This window comes from Phaenicophaeus curvirostris, chromosome 10 (genome assembly GCF_032191515.1).
Source record: "Phaenicophaeus curvirostris isolate KB17595 chromosome 10, BPBGC_Pcur_1.0, whole genome shotgun sequence".
NCBI lineage: Eukaryota > Metazoa > Chordata > Aves > Cuculiformes > Cuculidae > Phaenicophaeus > Phaenicophaeus curvirostris.
Genome location: NC_091401.1, coordinates 27,382,208 through 27,397,266, shown reverse-complemented (window position 1 = coordinate 27,397,266; position 15,059 = coordinate 27,382,208). Strand labels below are relative to the sequence as shown.

At 48.2% G+C, this 15,059-nt stretch overlaps 1 protein-coding gene across 5 annotated transcripts in view; it reads left to right on the top strand.

Annotated features, from left to right (window-relative positions):
• Window positions 1-15,059, top strand: part of MAP3K13 (mitogen-activated protein kinase kinase kinase 13) — a 50,853-nt gene that overhangs the window by 31,671 nt on the left and 4,123 nt on the right. For all 5 annotated transcript variants that reach the window (XM_069864718.1, XM_069864715.1, XM_069864714.1 and 2 more), the window contains 11 exons: window positions 3,045-3,228; window positions 3,689-3,880; window positions 4,661-4,819; window positions 6,107-6,265; window positions 7,520-7,628; window positions 8,495-8,604; window positions 9,724-9,840; window positions 10,341-10,478; window positions 11,473-12,220; window positions 13,618-13,688; window positions 14,702-14,999. In XM_069864718.1, the coding sequence (XP_069720819.1) occupies window positions 3,045-3,228; window positions 3,689-3,880; window positions 4,661-4,819; window positions 6,107-6,265; window positions 7,520-7,628; window positions 8,495-8,604; window positions 9,724-9,840; window positions 10,341-10,478; window positions 11,473-12,220; window positions 13,618-13,688; window positions 14,702-14,999 (2,285 nt within the window). The remainder of the gene's footprint in view (window positions 1-3,044; window positions 3,229-3,688; window positions 3,881-4,660; window positions 4,820-6,106; window positions 6,266-7,519; window positions 7,629-8,494; window positions 8,605-9,723; window positions 9,841-10,340; window positions 10,479-11,472; window positions 12,221-13,617; window positions 13,689-14,701; window positions 15,000-15,059) is intronic.

Genomic DNA, 15,059 nt, shown 5'->3' with positions numbered 1-15,059 from the left:
GGCCGTACAGTCAAGTCTTGACTAGTGTGTCCAGCTGTGTCTCCTTGTCACCCTGTGGATCATCTGAGGTATCGCCCTTCTGGTCAGGTGCTTTGGCTTAACCATGGTTAGTTATCACAGCCGTGCATTCAAGCTCTTGCAGCTGGTTTAGTCAGACCCTTTCAGAAGACACAGATCTCGGCATCCCTGCATGTGCTGTTTCTCTCTGTACCTGCTGTGTAGATGTGCTGCAGCTGCGACAGCTGTCATTCACCGTCCTCTGCCTCAGGGTGCTGTGGGTTGCCCAGGACAGGTCTGTGCAGGCAGCTGGGAGAGCTGTGTCACCTGCTGTCGGGATGGTGGGCATGGCCTCGGCCCTCAGCTGTGCGCAGCTGGCAGTGCGTCGGGTTCTCTCGTTTCCAGCCTTGCCCATTACTCTCTGCAGAACCGACGGGACTAGCTTTGAATGCTGCCCCTTGTCAGCCAGCTCAGCTCCAGCCTGGCCCTGGGTGCCATCGGAAGCACAGACGTGGGGTAATGTGGATGTATTTTGTAATTGACGGTCTTGGGTTGGAGTACAAAATGCCAGTTTGCACCGCTGATGCTAGTGGATGCTGGGTTTCAATTCAGTGTGGCCCAGTGCTTTTCTCCACCAGCACTGCTGTCTTCGGGAAGCTTTTTAGTGCTTGGAATGTAATGGGAGCCAAACAAGTCACTGATGCTGGCTGTCTGCAAATGCAGGAACATGCTCCGATGCTTTGAAAGGATGGGCTGAGATTTGTGTCCTGCTGCTTTATACCTTATGTAGGGTTTGGCTCTTTCTTCATCTTGGAATTCCCAAAGGTGTGGGATGTTTCACTGATTGTTACTGCACCAAAACCTCTTCCCTGAATTGTGCCCTTGATAGTCAGGATGCAGGAGGGATATGGGAAAGGCCATACCTTACCAAAGAAACACAATGTGGCTTTGCAGGAGGAAGCACGTGGACTTTGCCTGGCTTTGTTTGCAGTCTGTGCAGTCTATTAGGAGCAAAGGAGGGCTCCTAAGTGACAGCAATACAGTGACCCGTCAGCGCTCACGGGCTTTGGGTGCTTCAGGGAAATAACTGACAGTGGTGTGTGCCTCATACAGGGAAGACAGTCTCCTAACATGGAGAGGAACAGCTGTTTCAGTACAACGGAACGGTTTGTGTTGCCCACGTGAAAACACTGCTCATCAGCAAACACAAAAATCAGCTGCATTGCCACCTTCTTCCAGAAGCAATGCATGTGTGAATTCAAGAGAAATACAGATCTCTACTTATGAATTTCCATATTTAAATATCTGTCTTTAAATGTCTGAATGCCTAAAGAATTGAATACCAATTATAAGTGTTGCAACAAAAAATTGCTCAGGTTATTTGGTGAAGAAGAATGTTTGATTTTAAAACACTTGAATGTGGTCATGGCAGTGGTCACAGCATGTTTCATGCACCAATTTCTGCTGGGTTCTTACACAGGCATTTCAGGCTTCAGTTCCAAAGGATGCGCTTGCTGGAAGGCAGCATCCCCCTCTCAGTGTCGTGGCATTCTTCAAAACTGAGGACAGGAATCACCCGCTGCCAGCCCATGGTTACCGGGCGTGCATCGCTGTAATGTGTGTCGATCGAGAGCTGCATGCACTGTCTTAACGCTTTTGTACAGAAAAAGTTTTGTAAGGTTGCAAGCGGATACATCGGTATGAGAAATGGACTTGTGTCTGAAGAAACATATGCTGGGGATTGAACTTTGCCCAGCCAAGCCAAGTGGAATTTTTTCTGTAGATTAACGGTGGTTTTTTTTCTGTTTCAGTGAGCAGAATGAGCGCCAGGGTCGGGCTTAGGTGGGAGCTGGTTCTCCTTGGCTGTGCCTGGGGAGCGGTCCTTCAGCAGGAGCCGTCCTGCGGTGTCTGGGTATCACAGGAGTGATCTAAGGGAAAGATATGGATTGGGATCGGTCCAGAGACAGTTTGGGTGTAGAAGAGTCCCTTTGGTGGTGATAATATCTAAGATGAGCGCTTTTGCATAATCCCATTCACAGCCCTGGGGGAACCACAGTGGCTCGGAGACTGAGTGAAATGGGAAGAGACGCCTTTGCAGTGATCTGAAACGGGATCTGGGCAGGCATGATTTCCTTTTATTACAGAAATCAGTGGGTTACTTGTTGGTTTTGCTGCTAAATAATTTGCTCTCTAAACTTACACCTTTACCTAGTTACAGTAAATAAATCATTGTCTGCCTTTTATCTTGCTGTTTGTGGGATGCTGAGGTAGTTTCAGGGTGGCTTGTAGACCCAAGGCTTTCTGTTCCGATGGGTACAACTGTCTCGCACAGTTTGTATGGTGCTGCTGGACCACTCCAGCAGTATCCACACACAAGATGCTTGTGAAAGGAATCCCTTGTGGAGGAGGAATCCCGTAAGATGTTTTTGCCTGTTTGACACTGATATGCACACAGGAGGGAAACACTTGTGTGTTACTGTTGGTGGTGATGAATGGGCTTTGCTGGGTAACTTAGCAGGAGCTGGTCTGCACTTTACAACCTGCCACCTCCGACTTCCCTTTTTGTTTCCTATTTCTGCCCTGTTTCAGGGGGGAAAACCTCACTATTGTTTATCAGGTGTGAATGTTTGTTTTTCTCATCTCTGATTCTCAAGAGATGCTGTCCCCATTCAGGTTTGGAGTAGAGGATGTGCTCCCTAACTCCCAGCCCCATGTCCCTGGTATGTTAAACTGCTACCTGCCAGGGTAGCTGTTGCTCATCGAGAGACTGGCAGTGGTGGTGAGCTCTGCCAGAAGGGATGGAAAGGGTCGGGCTGGAGGCAGCTGTGATGGGGCAGAGGAGCTGGGACAGGGATGCTGGGGCTGAGCACATGCGAGCGTGCCTCAGCTGTGCCTGTTCCAGGAGGAGGTGCTGTCTGCCACCCCCAGGAAAGCCCACCTCCCGATACAGCCAGGGAGATGGCAGGTGCTGTCCTCGTACAGTCTTGCAGCAGAATGTTTTTTGGTTGGGATCTCTTACCTTGTTTCCCTTGCTTGCCTGTGCCTAGATACTTGGGAGGTGCCATTTGAGGAAATCTCAGAGCTGCAGTGGCTGGGCAGCGGCGCACAGGGAGCTGTCTTCCTGGGCAAATTCCGGGCGGAAGAGGTGGCCATCAAGAAAGTGAGAGATCAGAACGAAACGGATATCAAGCACTTGCGGAAACTCAAGCATCCCAACATCATTGCATTCAAGTAGGTTGTGCAACTTGTTAGAAACATACCATTATCCAGGGGAGAGCTGATTGCCTGTGTATCTTGGCCAGGTTTTTAAAGTCCAGAGATTAAGCTGCCTGTAGGAAAAAAATAGGTGTCCATCCTTCCTCTCAAACAGTTGCACATTCTTGTTAAAGCAAAGCTACAGATGCTGTTCACACCTGGTACTGCACTTTGCATGCAGGCTCACAGTGTCTGTGCACCCTACAAATCCACAGGAGTAGGAGCTGTAGGAAGCCCACCTTTGTTGTCAGTGAGGTTCCTTCTGTGCAGAGCACCCAGTAGGCATTCCCCTTCCTGTTCCATAAGTGGAATGAGCAGGGGCTGGGCCAGGCAGAGTGAACAGGTCACTCTCCTGCCCCTGGATTGCCCACCTTTGAGAGTTGTCCTGGGACTTCCACTCTGCTGATCTGCATTCACTGTGTGTTTTCCTTGACAGAGGAGTTTGCACTCAAGCCCCGTGTTACTGTATTATCATGGAGTACTGCGCGCATGGGCAGCTCTACGAAGTGCTGCGAGCAGGGCGGAAAGTCACCCCTCGGCTGCTCGTGGACTGGTCCACAGGGATCGCAAGTGGGATGAATTATCTACACCTTCACAAAATTATCCATCGAGACCTCAAGTCACCCAAGTGAGACTCTTGCTGCTTAAACATCCTCTGCCTGTGCTTGCCTTTTCTTTTCTTGAGGAACAATTGAAAGTTAGGTCAAAAGCCCAATATATATATATATATTTTTTTTTGTCTGTGTTGACCCAAAACTGAGAGTGAAATTTGTTGGCACTCAGCTCCTGTGCTGCGATTTAACAAGACTGGTAGTGTTACCGGCATCTTACATGATAAATAGCAGTCAAGAAGTATTTCTAATGACGTGATGGTGTCTGTTCCTTTTTGAAAGTGGAATATTCTATTGCCTTTTTTTTTTTAATTTTTCCTTCTTATATGTTCGTTTGTAATTTCCTTTGTTTTCTGTAATGCACCTTTCTCACTTATCTGTTGCTTTCCGACTAAAACTATCTGTCTGCTTGTATTCTGGTTCCCTAGAAGTTTATCCCTTCTTTAGCCTGTAACACAACAGTGGCAGCATGGTACAATAACATCTTTAGATGGTTTGGTTTAGAGCACTAACATTTTGAAATGTCTCCAGACAGGGTGAATCTTCAGTGAGTTGTTAATTTATTTGAGGTTGATTTTTGGCTTGTAGCATTTAGAACCACATTGGAGGCACAAAGCACAGCCAGCCTGAAGCAAGTGAGTGCTTTCCTCTGTGAAAATACATAATCTTTGTCCTTGAACCACAGTTGTGAACTGCATTGCTGATTTGTGCCGATTAAGAAAGGATTTACTCCCAGTGGTGGTTATGGTACAAGAAAAACTGCAAAATGCCAATTTCTCTTTTTTCTTTTTCCCCAGCGTTTTAGTTACACACACAGATGCAGTAAAAATTTCAGATTTTGGTACCTCTAAAGAACTCAGCGATAAAAGTACCAAAATGTCTTTCGCGGGAACTGTGGCCTGGATGGCGCCAGAGGTGATTCGCAATGAGCCCGTCTCCGAAAAGGTGGATATCTGGTGAGTGGTACTGATGCCTGGCTATCTTCACCTTCTGTTCAGCCCTGAGGTTTCCCAGCACTCGGGTGTTCAGGAATCTTGAAAATCCTTGTCAGTTCTGAATCACAACAAAGCCAAAACCAGATGGAGTTTCCAGGTAGTTTGTCCAGCCACCTGGATCCATTTTCCTGCAGCCCATGGAAAAAATTTTGAGGAAAAAATTCAAATTCTGCTTTCACTCCCCTTGATTTGAAGCCAGTGGGTTGTGAAAATGCAGTGGTTTTCACTTGAAGTTTTTTCCTGACTGGTGGTTTTCAGAGCCGAGCATTTTGTCCCCTTAGATGTTCTTTTGCAGTGCTGGCATGTTGGCGTTGGTGTGAGCCTGTTTGACTTACAGGCAAGCCCGGCCAAGACAGTGTCCTGCCAGCAGATAGGGCATGCGAGCAAGGCGATCCTCTTGGGATTGTGAGTGAGGTGGTCGTACCTCGCCTCAGATCACAGCCCGACTGCTCACATGCAGTAAGAGTAGGGCTGGGTCTCAGCAGCGCTTTGATAACCTGTATTGACTAGTTTCATATGTCTTTGGTGTTTTATTGGGCAAAGACTGTAAATAAACCAAATATCTGCTGCTATAAGTTAAGTTTTTGGTCCTAAGGAAGAGAAGCAAAGCGAGTGTTCTTAACTGTCCCTTTCAGTTCTTGCAATAGGAGGTTCTTTTCCAGGCAGGGTTCTCTGAATTAATTTTTCCTTTCTTTAGCCTTCCTTCCTTCGGCAGAAAAGAAATATCAGATGAGACTGCACACACTTTTGATGCTGACATCTATGGGAAGGAAGAAAGACAGGGCAACGTCCGTGTTGCAGTAGCTGTAGCGATGTCTGAGGCCTATGAAGCTCTCACCTAGGGTCACACTGCCAGCAGAGGGAGTTTTGACCTTCGTGAAAGGAAGGCCTGCAGAACACAACCTTTGTTCTGTTGTCTCTGAAAGGCGCTGATCTGTGTGTTCTGTAGCAGGTGATCTGTTCTTGCCAGTAAGAACGGTCGAAAGTTTTCTTGGAAGAGATAATTTTCCTTTTCATTTAACAGGAGGAGATTTGGTGTTCAGGACAGTGCTGGGGCAGAGGAGGAAGAGTTGCTTGCTGTGTGAAATAGCTGCTTGTGGTTTTAAAACTAATAAACACTGTGGCACCTACTTGCAATTTCAGATCAGACATATCTTGTTCCCTGTTAGTGATATTTTTGAAGCTCCAGAAGTTTCTGTTAAATGGCATTCACACAAAAGTTTTTCTCCTGCTTTCTCTCTTCTACAGGTCGTTTGGGGTAGTTTTGTGGGAGCTGCTGACAGGAGAGATTCCCTACAAGGACGTGGACTCTTCGGCCATCATCTGGGGAGTGGGTAGTAACAGCCTGCACCTTCCTGTCCCTTCCACCTGCCCCGATGGCTTCAAAATCCTCATGAAGCAGACCTGGTAAGGGCCTGAATCCTGCACTGCACAGACCTAGGGCTGGCTCCCAGCTCCTGCCGGACCCCCAGTAAAACAGATGAAATGGGGGTCAGGGTGGGAGCGTTGAGCCCAGAGCACAGGGCTCTTAAATACCTCACACTTGTCATGAGAGTTTAATATCTTGGATTCTGCTTTATCATGGGCAGAGGGCCCAGAGGGACACTTGGAGCTTAGAGGTAGTGGGAAGAGAGCTGTCTGGTTTGCTGGGTGTACAGGGCAGGGCAGCAGAGGTAGAGGAAGGATTGTTGAGAGGGGCTTGTGAGGGGCAAGTGGTCGAACAGGAGAGGAGAGCAGAGCTTGACGGGAGCCCCACAAGGCAACGGCTACCCAGGAGCTGCCTGTCCAGTTTGAATTGGGAGCAGGCAGCATGAAGGTTGTCTTTGGTAGCTTCCACAGAGGTGGACAAAGGTAGCTCTGTGGCAAGAGAAAAGGAGCTGGAAGGAAAGCAGGGGTCCTACTGTTGCAGTATCTGTGTTGAGAGGGGCTCTGCCTGGCTGTGCTTCCCCGTGGCCACAAAGGCAGGAAGGGCTCTTGGAGGCTCCCAACACCCAGTACGTACACCCGGATCCCCACCTAGTGGAAGCAGGTGGTTTGTGGCAGAGAGGTGGTTGAAGTGGCTGTTTCTTGTGCTGAGCACAGCAGTCCATGCAGAGTCTGGTGGGTTCGGTCCTGAAGCTTGAGTGCTGGTCTCTTCTCAAAGATACAAGCAGGTTTGTGCTTGAACGTGGTCTTACAGAGACGTTCAGTGGATTACAGTACCGTGTAGGCACATGTACCGTGTGGCAGCACTTGGTGTTTATAGACACCCTGTTTTATAGAATGTCAGTTATCATTTTTACTAGATAGAGTGTTCCTGTTAGGAAATTTGGAAATTAATGGAATAATGAGCTGAGATCTGTTTCTTCTTGACAGACAAGTTAGAACTCAGTTTCAGTTTGCATCCTACCTTTCATTTGCAATCAACTTTCCCCTTTTAAATGGTTTTTATCTCTTCTCGTTCCTTCAGCATCGATCATCACAACCCAAAAAGTGAACGCAAAATACCTCTGAACTATAAATAAACTTATATTCGGCCAAAGAGAAAACCAGGAAAGCTCCTTTGCTCTAATCTTTCAGATTCAGAGAACACATTCTAGTGAGAAACCCTTTCAGAGAGGCAGGAGGAGCTGGTGGTGTTAACCTCATCTCATACTTGGGTCTTTGTCTGTTCTGCTCCAGGCAGAGCAAGCCCCGGAATCGTCCCTCCTTCCGGCAGACCCTGATGCACCTGGATATCGCATCTGCTGACGTGCTGGCTACTCCTCAGGAAACCTATTTCAAATCACAGGTAAACGGAGAACAGCTGTAGCCCATGAGTACTGGAGTTAGCCCCAAGGATCTGGTTTCAGAGGCTGCATTGAGTGCAGCTAGAGTCCAGATCCATGATTTCAGTTGGATTCCTGGGGAGAAGCAAACTAACGGATGTCTTTAAAGCTTTTACCCAAGCTTTCGCAAACTGAGACATCTGCCAGCATCAGCCCGAAACTCAGTGTTGTCTCATTCACTTTTCCCCAGGGCTGCTGTGAGAGGAACAGCTGTGTTTGTAGTGGAGATGAACAGGGCAGCCATCGGGACAAGGAGCTATAACTATAACGGGGCAGTGGAGGGACTCTGGGAAGAGCTAGCAGTATGTTCTTGGAGATTTCTCCAAGTCCTACCCAGGGAGCAACTGTCTGCTCCCAAAGAGGGGATGAGGATGAACCCAGCCTCCAGCACTGAGGATCCATGTGCTCTTGGGGTGTATGTGAGGAAGTGGGTGCATTTATTAAAGCTGCATGAACTAGGGCTTCAAGGGGCAAATAGAATTTGTATCGCCCCAGTGACAGTCATCATCCCAAATCATAAGCCTTTCTGTTTACTTTAAATGTCAAAAGGGAAGAAAATGCTGTGTTAGGATGGAAAGAGCTTTAGGAATTTTTTAAAAGTACTTTTTAGACAATGCAGATGTATTTTAAATTGTTTAATCGGAGCTCAAAATGGGAAATACCATGCTGCAGCATTGTTACCCAAAATACTTAAGCCAACAGAAATACATTTCCAACCCAAGCCTGTAATTTTCTGCAGACACAAAGAAGGTTGCCCAAGAGTTTTTCTTTGGTGCAACCAGGGATCCTAATCCTTTGTAAATTCCTGAAAGTAAAATGGCTTCCCTAGGCTGAATGGCGAGAAGAAGTGAAGAAACATTTTGAGAAGATTAAAAGTGAAGGCACTTGTATCCACCGGCTGGATGAGGAATTGATTCGCCGCCGAAGAGAAGAGCTGAGGTCTGTTGAGTCTTTTATGTTTACTGCTCGCTTCCCACCCAGCCTTCTTTTCTCCACCTCCCTTAGCTTCTCTTCACAGGGCATGTGCTCCAGCCCCTCCCTGGCTGTTTTCATGCTCCTCTTGTACTAAGGACCCCAAAACAGGACTCAGTATTCCTGGTGGCATACGTTTGGGCAGCTCAAATTCCTCATGAGTTGAGAAACTGAAGTTCTCACTGGCCTCAGGCACTTGCGTGGCTGAGGGAAAGCTACAGAGAGGGAAATGGTGGAAACTGTCCCTGCTCTGGTGAATGGTTTTCTCCAGGAAAGAGGGGCAGAGGCTGTGTGGCTACCAGGAAGTAGTTCTGCCCGAGTTTTGGTGTTTGTGATAGTGCTGGAGCGGGTACATGCAGCTCAGTGGAAAAGCAGTCGTGCAGTTTCCTGTGAGCTTTCTCTGCTCTGATACTTCTGTTGGATTAGTTATTCCCAGGGAAGTGAACACACTTCCAGCGCACTGAGATTCTTTTTGAATGTTAGACCAACTTAAAAATGAAAGCGAAGTGTTTATTTAAGAAAGGAAGGTGCTACCGTTTGTGATACAGATTTGCAGATATGGTTATGACAGAGAAACATAGACCACCAAGTGTGTCAAACCTGAGAAGGCCAAAGGAAGCCTTGTTCAGCCACCATGATGTGGTTGTTGGTCAGTGTTTCCAGGCCCTTGGGAGATTTTGGTGGTCACATCTTTCAGCTGTGGTCCAAGATGTCTTCTGCAAGTATCCCGTAGCCGTAGGGGCATCTTGTGTTTTATGGAATACACACAGATGACTTTGCTAACTTAGACTCTTTTCTGGGCAAACAGGAAGATCAGAGCTTAGCCAAAGGGCTTACGGGTGCATGTGAGGCAGTTGCAGCTCATCTAGTAAGAGTTGCTGCTCTTCCAAAACTGTTAAATGCTTTCCGTATCGTATCTCATTGCTGTATCAAGCTCTTAATTGTCATTCATTGTTAGCTTTCTCTGGGGTTCAGTGCAATGCAGTGGTCAAATCTGACTTTCCTAAAGCACCTGTACTTTTCCTTACTCCCTTTTCTTGGTCCATGGGCATCAGATTGTGGAATAACGACTTTTCTGTTTTATAGACATGCGTTGGATATCCGTGAACACTATGAGAGGAAGCTGGAGAGAGCCAATAACCTATATATGGAGCTCAGCGCTATAATGCTGCAGCTGGAGGTCCGTGAGAAGGAGCTCATAAAGTATGTATCTCTGGGCGCAACAGCATGCCACGTGTGTGGAGGGAAAAAGCAGCACTTTGTTTCTAAACTGTGTAGTGGCACTTGTAGATATAGCATCCCCTGGCAAAACTCCAGGTGAAGAAAAGCTGGCAGTCAGAGCGAGGACCCTGAAGAGCAGATTGCTGCAGACCCCTTAGTGCACGTATGCTTATCTAGTGTTTACTGACTGGGAGAAAGGCACTTTTCCCATTTGGTGTTGGCATCCTTTGCCTCCTTTGTAAAGAGAAAAGTATTGCTGTGTCTGGATGGTGCGTCAGGGCCCTGTCCCAGCTGTCTGATCTCTGCAGAGAGAATTTGGAAGATGCCTGTGTCCCAGAACGATGGGTTGTGTTGCACCCAGCACAGTGGACAAACAGGCACGCGGCATGCTCACAGTGGAGCTGTCTCTCTTCAGCGGGAGCTGCAGTTGCATAAAGAAAGAACTGATTGGTTTTTTTTATTTTCCTTCCCTAATGTTTCAGGAGGGAACAAGCAGTGGAAAAGAAATACCCTGGGACGTACAAACGCCACCCAGTCAGACCAATAATCCACCCCAATACGGTGGAGAAACTGATGAAGAGGAAAGGGGTCTCCCATAAGCCAGGCAGCCAGACCAAACGGTAAGAAGGAACAGCCTGGTTCTGTGCCAGGAACTAGTGGTGGATCCCCATTGAGAGGAGCAGGCACCTGACTTTCCTTTGGCTCTGATAGCAGCGCAGGATGAGTCAAAGGGATGTTCAGTCTTGGGCCTGGTCTGATCCTCAGAACCACAATAGTTTTAGTTATCTTAAGGTAAAAGGGATGAATCCTGCCATCCCTTCTGCCTGGGCAGCTCTCAGGAACCGTTTGGTCTGTATAATTTTTTCGCAGCCGATGGTGCTTTGACAGGAGGTGCCTAATGTGTGTCTTGAGTTCCAAACTGTCTGAGCAAAGAGCATTTAGGTTGTTGTTGACTTAAATGGTAATAAGCAGGGTCAAGGTCTGTGGAAATCAGCCTGTGCTGGAGGAGGATGGATTCATTGTTGAGGGATCATTGTTGAGGGATTAAATTGGGATATGAGATATGGGAGTTCATGCTGTCCTTTTCAGCTGTTCCTCTTCTGCGTGGCTTTCAGAAAGTGAGCACTCTATTTTGTTCTTCCTGCTTCTGGGATTTCCAGGAGTTAAGAGTCCTGATGAACAGTGAGTAGCTGCTTCTGAGTTAATATCCATACGTGCCTGTGAAATGAGCAGGCTGATAACTATCAGCAGATTGGGACCCTGTTGTGCTGAGCATTGTATGTGTGCGTAGAGAGACATGTGCCCTGCACCAAGATCTCCAGAGGGAGCTTTTTGGGAGCAGAACATCCAAATAGGACTGGAAAAGGGAGAGTTTATGGCCGATACTGATAAAGCACTCAGAAATAAGTGCGGAGTATGGTGGGCTGAATGGAAAGGACATTGAGCGGAGAGGATCAAAGGAGAGTAAATGCAGAAGTCAAACAGCTGATGGGGTGGAAATCCTATGGATTTTAGAAAGCAGAGTGCGCTTGTGGCTGCAGCTGCCTCTTCATCCCAGCTGCAATACAGTGTTGTTTCATAGTTTGTGGTTTAACATGTAACTCCTGCTTCCAGGCCAGATCTACTGAAGTCAGAGGGCATACCGAGCACAGAAGCAGTGTCCAATGGCTCACCAGTCTCAGGGAGTCCCAAAATGTCCACACCGAGTGGCAAAAGCCGCTATCGCAGTAAGCCACGCCACCGACGAGGGAACAGCAAAGGCAGCTACAACGATTTTGCAGGGATCTTGAAAAACCAGCCAGTGCAAGATGATGCACCCCCGCCTCCACCCCATAATCATTCTCCTCATCCCAGCCTACCGCAGCCTGGCCACAGCCATCCCCATGGCCATCACTCACGACTTCATGCCCATGGACAAGATATTGCAAACTGCGCAAACAACCTAAGGTACTTTGGCCCTGCAGCTGCGCTGCGGAGCCCTCTCAGTAACCATGCGCAAAGGCGGATGTCTGGTTCCAGTCCTGATCTCATCTCTGCTGCGATGGAAGTGGATTGCCGAAGGAATCTGGAGAGCAAAGAAAGCAAAGCTGATCATTGGGAGTGTTGCAAAACAGATCCATATGATTCCTGCCTTCAGTGCAGGGAAGAGGACAGCGGTCAGGTACAGAAACAGCGGTCATCTGCAGAAACAGGGATGAACTGTTCCCAGTCACCAACATCTGTTTCCCTGTACGAGAACGTGCAGTTCATTGAGAAGATGGAGGAGGAAGGCTTCAGCAGCTCGAAGTCGGCATCTGCCCTGGCCACTCCGCAGCACATGGCTTCCTCCGTCCTGCCGTGCAAACCAAGGCCCCTTCAAAAGGTAAGGACGGTGAGCAGTGGTGTGAAAAGAACCAAAGCTTGCTCCTCTTTTCCCTCTCTGCCAGCAGGAGGTGTGTGGCACAGAGGGGTGGCTGGGTAGAGGATGGCAGCAAAGCCATGTTTTGTGCACATAGCAGTGGAGTTACGTGTACAACTTTATCTTAAGGAAATCACACTGATCTGAACTTTGCTTTGTGATCTGGACATGCTTTTAAAGTGGAATTCTCTAGGCACTTCAGTGTGTCCTGCTGATAAAGAGGGCTATCAAATGAGGTTTAGGCAGGGCATAGTTCTCTGTTGCTTGCGATTTAGCCTGTTGTTGTTTGAGCTGAAACTTGTTCTACTTAATTTTTGTTGTTGAAACAGTCTCAAACTGTTTTCAAGCCTTTCTCAAAACAAAGGAAGGGGTAAGTGAATTCTTTTGTTGATGCATCATGTAACAGTTTCATTGAGAATCTTTAGTGCTACTGTGCCTCAGAACAGAAATCCGATGTTTGCCATGGTCTTGGGGCCATCCCTTTTCCTATGCCGGCCAGGAACAGCCCCTGTTGGCTGAAAGTCGCAGCTTGCATGTGTTTTGTGAAAGTTTTGCAAGTCAGAAATGTTATGATGCAGTTGTACAGGAGCAGTTCTTCATTCCTCCTGCTTCCATTCAGGTGGGGAGAGAAGTAGGAAGCAGTCTGAGTGGAGTTCAGAGAGCAGGAAAACTATCTGGGGTGGAAGAGTGAAGGAAAAGAGGATGAGTACCAGTGTGGTTTGGGCTCAGACTGAAGGGGGAAGGAGCTCATAGTACAAGGGAATGGGATTAGATAGAGGCTGACTCTGAACAAGGGGTTGGCAGGTGGGATAGGATAGGAGGAAACTGTAAAAACTAAGAGAGCAGGGGGTGGATTTGCGTGGGAAAAGGAGAACAAAAGTCTCAGTGCTCACTGAGGAGGAGAACTAAACAAAACTCAAGATTTTCTGATTGGTGAAAACCACCAGCAGAGCCTTGTTACCCCCGTCCTGCTCTGCGATGGGCTCCTGTGAAGGAGAGTCAAATCTGTAAACCAAGAGTGCCAGATCAGCTCTGTAATTTATGTGGATTTTTGTGTGATACTAATTACTGGGCTTGCTTCTGCGAAAATACAGAATGTTGTGTGCTCAGTGCCTGCTAGAGCACTCCAGTGGATTTCATAGTCTGTCACTCCGGATTCAGAAACAGCAACATTAAGACTGCCTAAAAGAATCTCCTGGTTAGAAGGTGTTTGAACCAGCTTTTGCTGACTTGTGCGTTATTTTCTTGTCTGGATTGTTGGAGCCCGTTGACACTTTGTCCTGGAGGACCAAGGGGCAGCCGTTGGTTCATGCTTGTGCTTTCACACACGTGACACAGTTCTTGTCCTTGTTTTCTACCAGAGTGGTGATGACTCTTCAGAAGAGGAGGAGGGTGAAGTAGACAGTGAAGTGGAGTTTCCACGTAGACAAAGGTAAAGGGCAAACTCACTCCAATCTCTCTTTTTTGGGGCAAAACTCAGGAGAACTGTTGTAGCAGCACCCACCAGCATGGAAACTGTGGGAGGTGCTGGCAAGAGAACAGCATCGTGTCCAGTGCATCCTGTCTGCTCCAAGATGTGAAAGGCAGCCCAACGCTTTGCAGAGCTCTTGCTGCCAGCCTTGCAGATTGGTTATGACTCAGCTGGAGATGTTGTTCTTGGGGTGGTAAGAGGCTCTTGGAGGGTTGATGTGAAGCCTTTCCTAGGGGTAGTTCCTATTGTCACAGAATCACAGAATGGTTTGGGTTGGAAGGGACCTCAAAGCCCATCCATCCAGTTCCACCCCTGCCATGGGCAGGGACACCTCCCACTGGATCAGGGGCTCCAAGCCCCATCCAACCTGGCCTTGAACCCCTCCAGGGATGGGGCAGCCACCCCTGCTCTGGGCAGCCTGGGCCAGGGCCTCCCCACCCTCACAGCAAAACATTTCTCCCTAAGATCTCATCTCAATCTCCCCTCTTTCAGCTCACTGTCCCCCTCATCTTGTTTCTGCACTCCTTGATCAAGAGCTCCCCCCGCAGCTTTCCTGTGGGCTCTGTCTTTTGCTCAAAGACTCTTTTTGAATGTTCAAGCCCTCGGCCCAGTGTGGAGAAGCGAGCAGGAGGTGTTGCGTGTGCTGTACCTGAGCAATATCTGCTAGGGGAACAGGGCTGAGCAGCCTGGGCTGCCCGTTACAGCGAGCAAGCCCCATTCATATTGTGCTGAAGATGCTAGATGAAAGTACAGGTGTGAAAATCTGCTTGGATCTGTTCGAACTGTAGCACTGCTCTGGCAGCGAGAGCCTGTCCACTGAGGAGCCGTAACTTCCCTGTCAGGAGTGGGCTCGGTGGGGTCTGTTGAGGCTGGGCACGGCAGAGTAGCTGGACACAGCACCTGGGAAATGGCTTTTCCATTGCAATCAGAGGCACTGTGGTACCAGCTGAACCCTGATCTCTCCTGGTTTGCAGACCTCACCGCTGCATTAGTAGCTGCCAGTCCTACTCAACCTTCAGCTCGGAGAACTTCTCTGTGTCAGATGGAGAGGAGGGGAACACAAGTGATCATTCAAACAGCCCAGATGAGCTGGCCACCAAGCTGGAAGATGAGCTGGCTGAGAAGCTGGAGGACATGCTGTCCCAGACTCCAGAGATCCCCATTGAAATCTCCACCCAGTCCGATGGGCTTTCAGACAAAGAGTGTGCCGTGCGGAGAGTCAAGACTCAGATGTCTCTGGGCAAGCTTTGTGCAGACGAACACGGCTGTGAGGTAAGTTTAGCAATGCCCTTTTCCTTCTGTTGAGTAAAAAAAAATAAAAAAGATGCTATG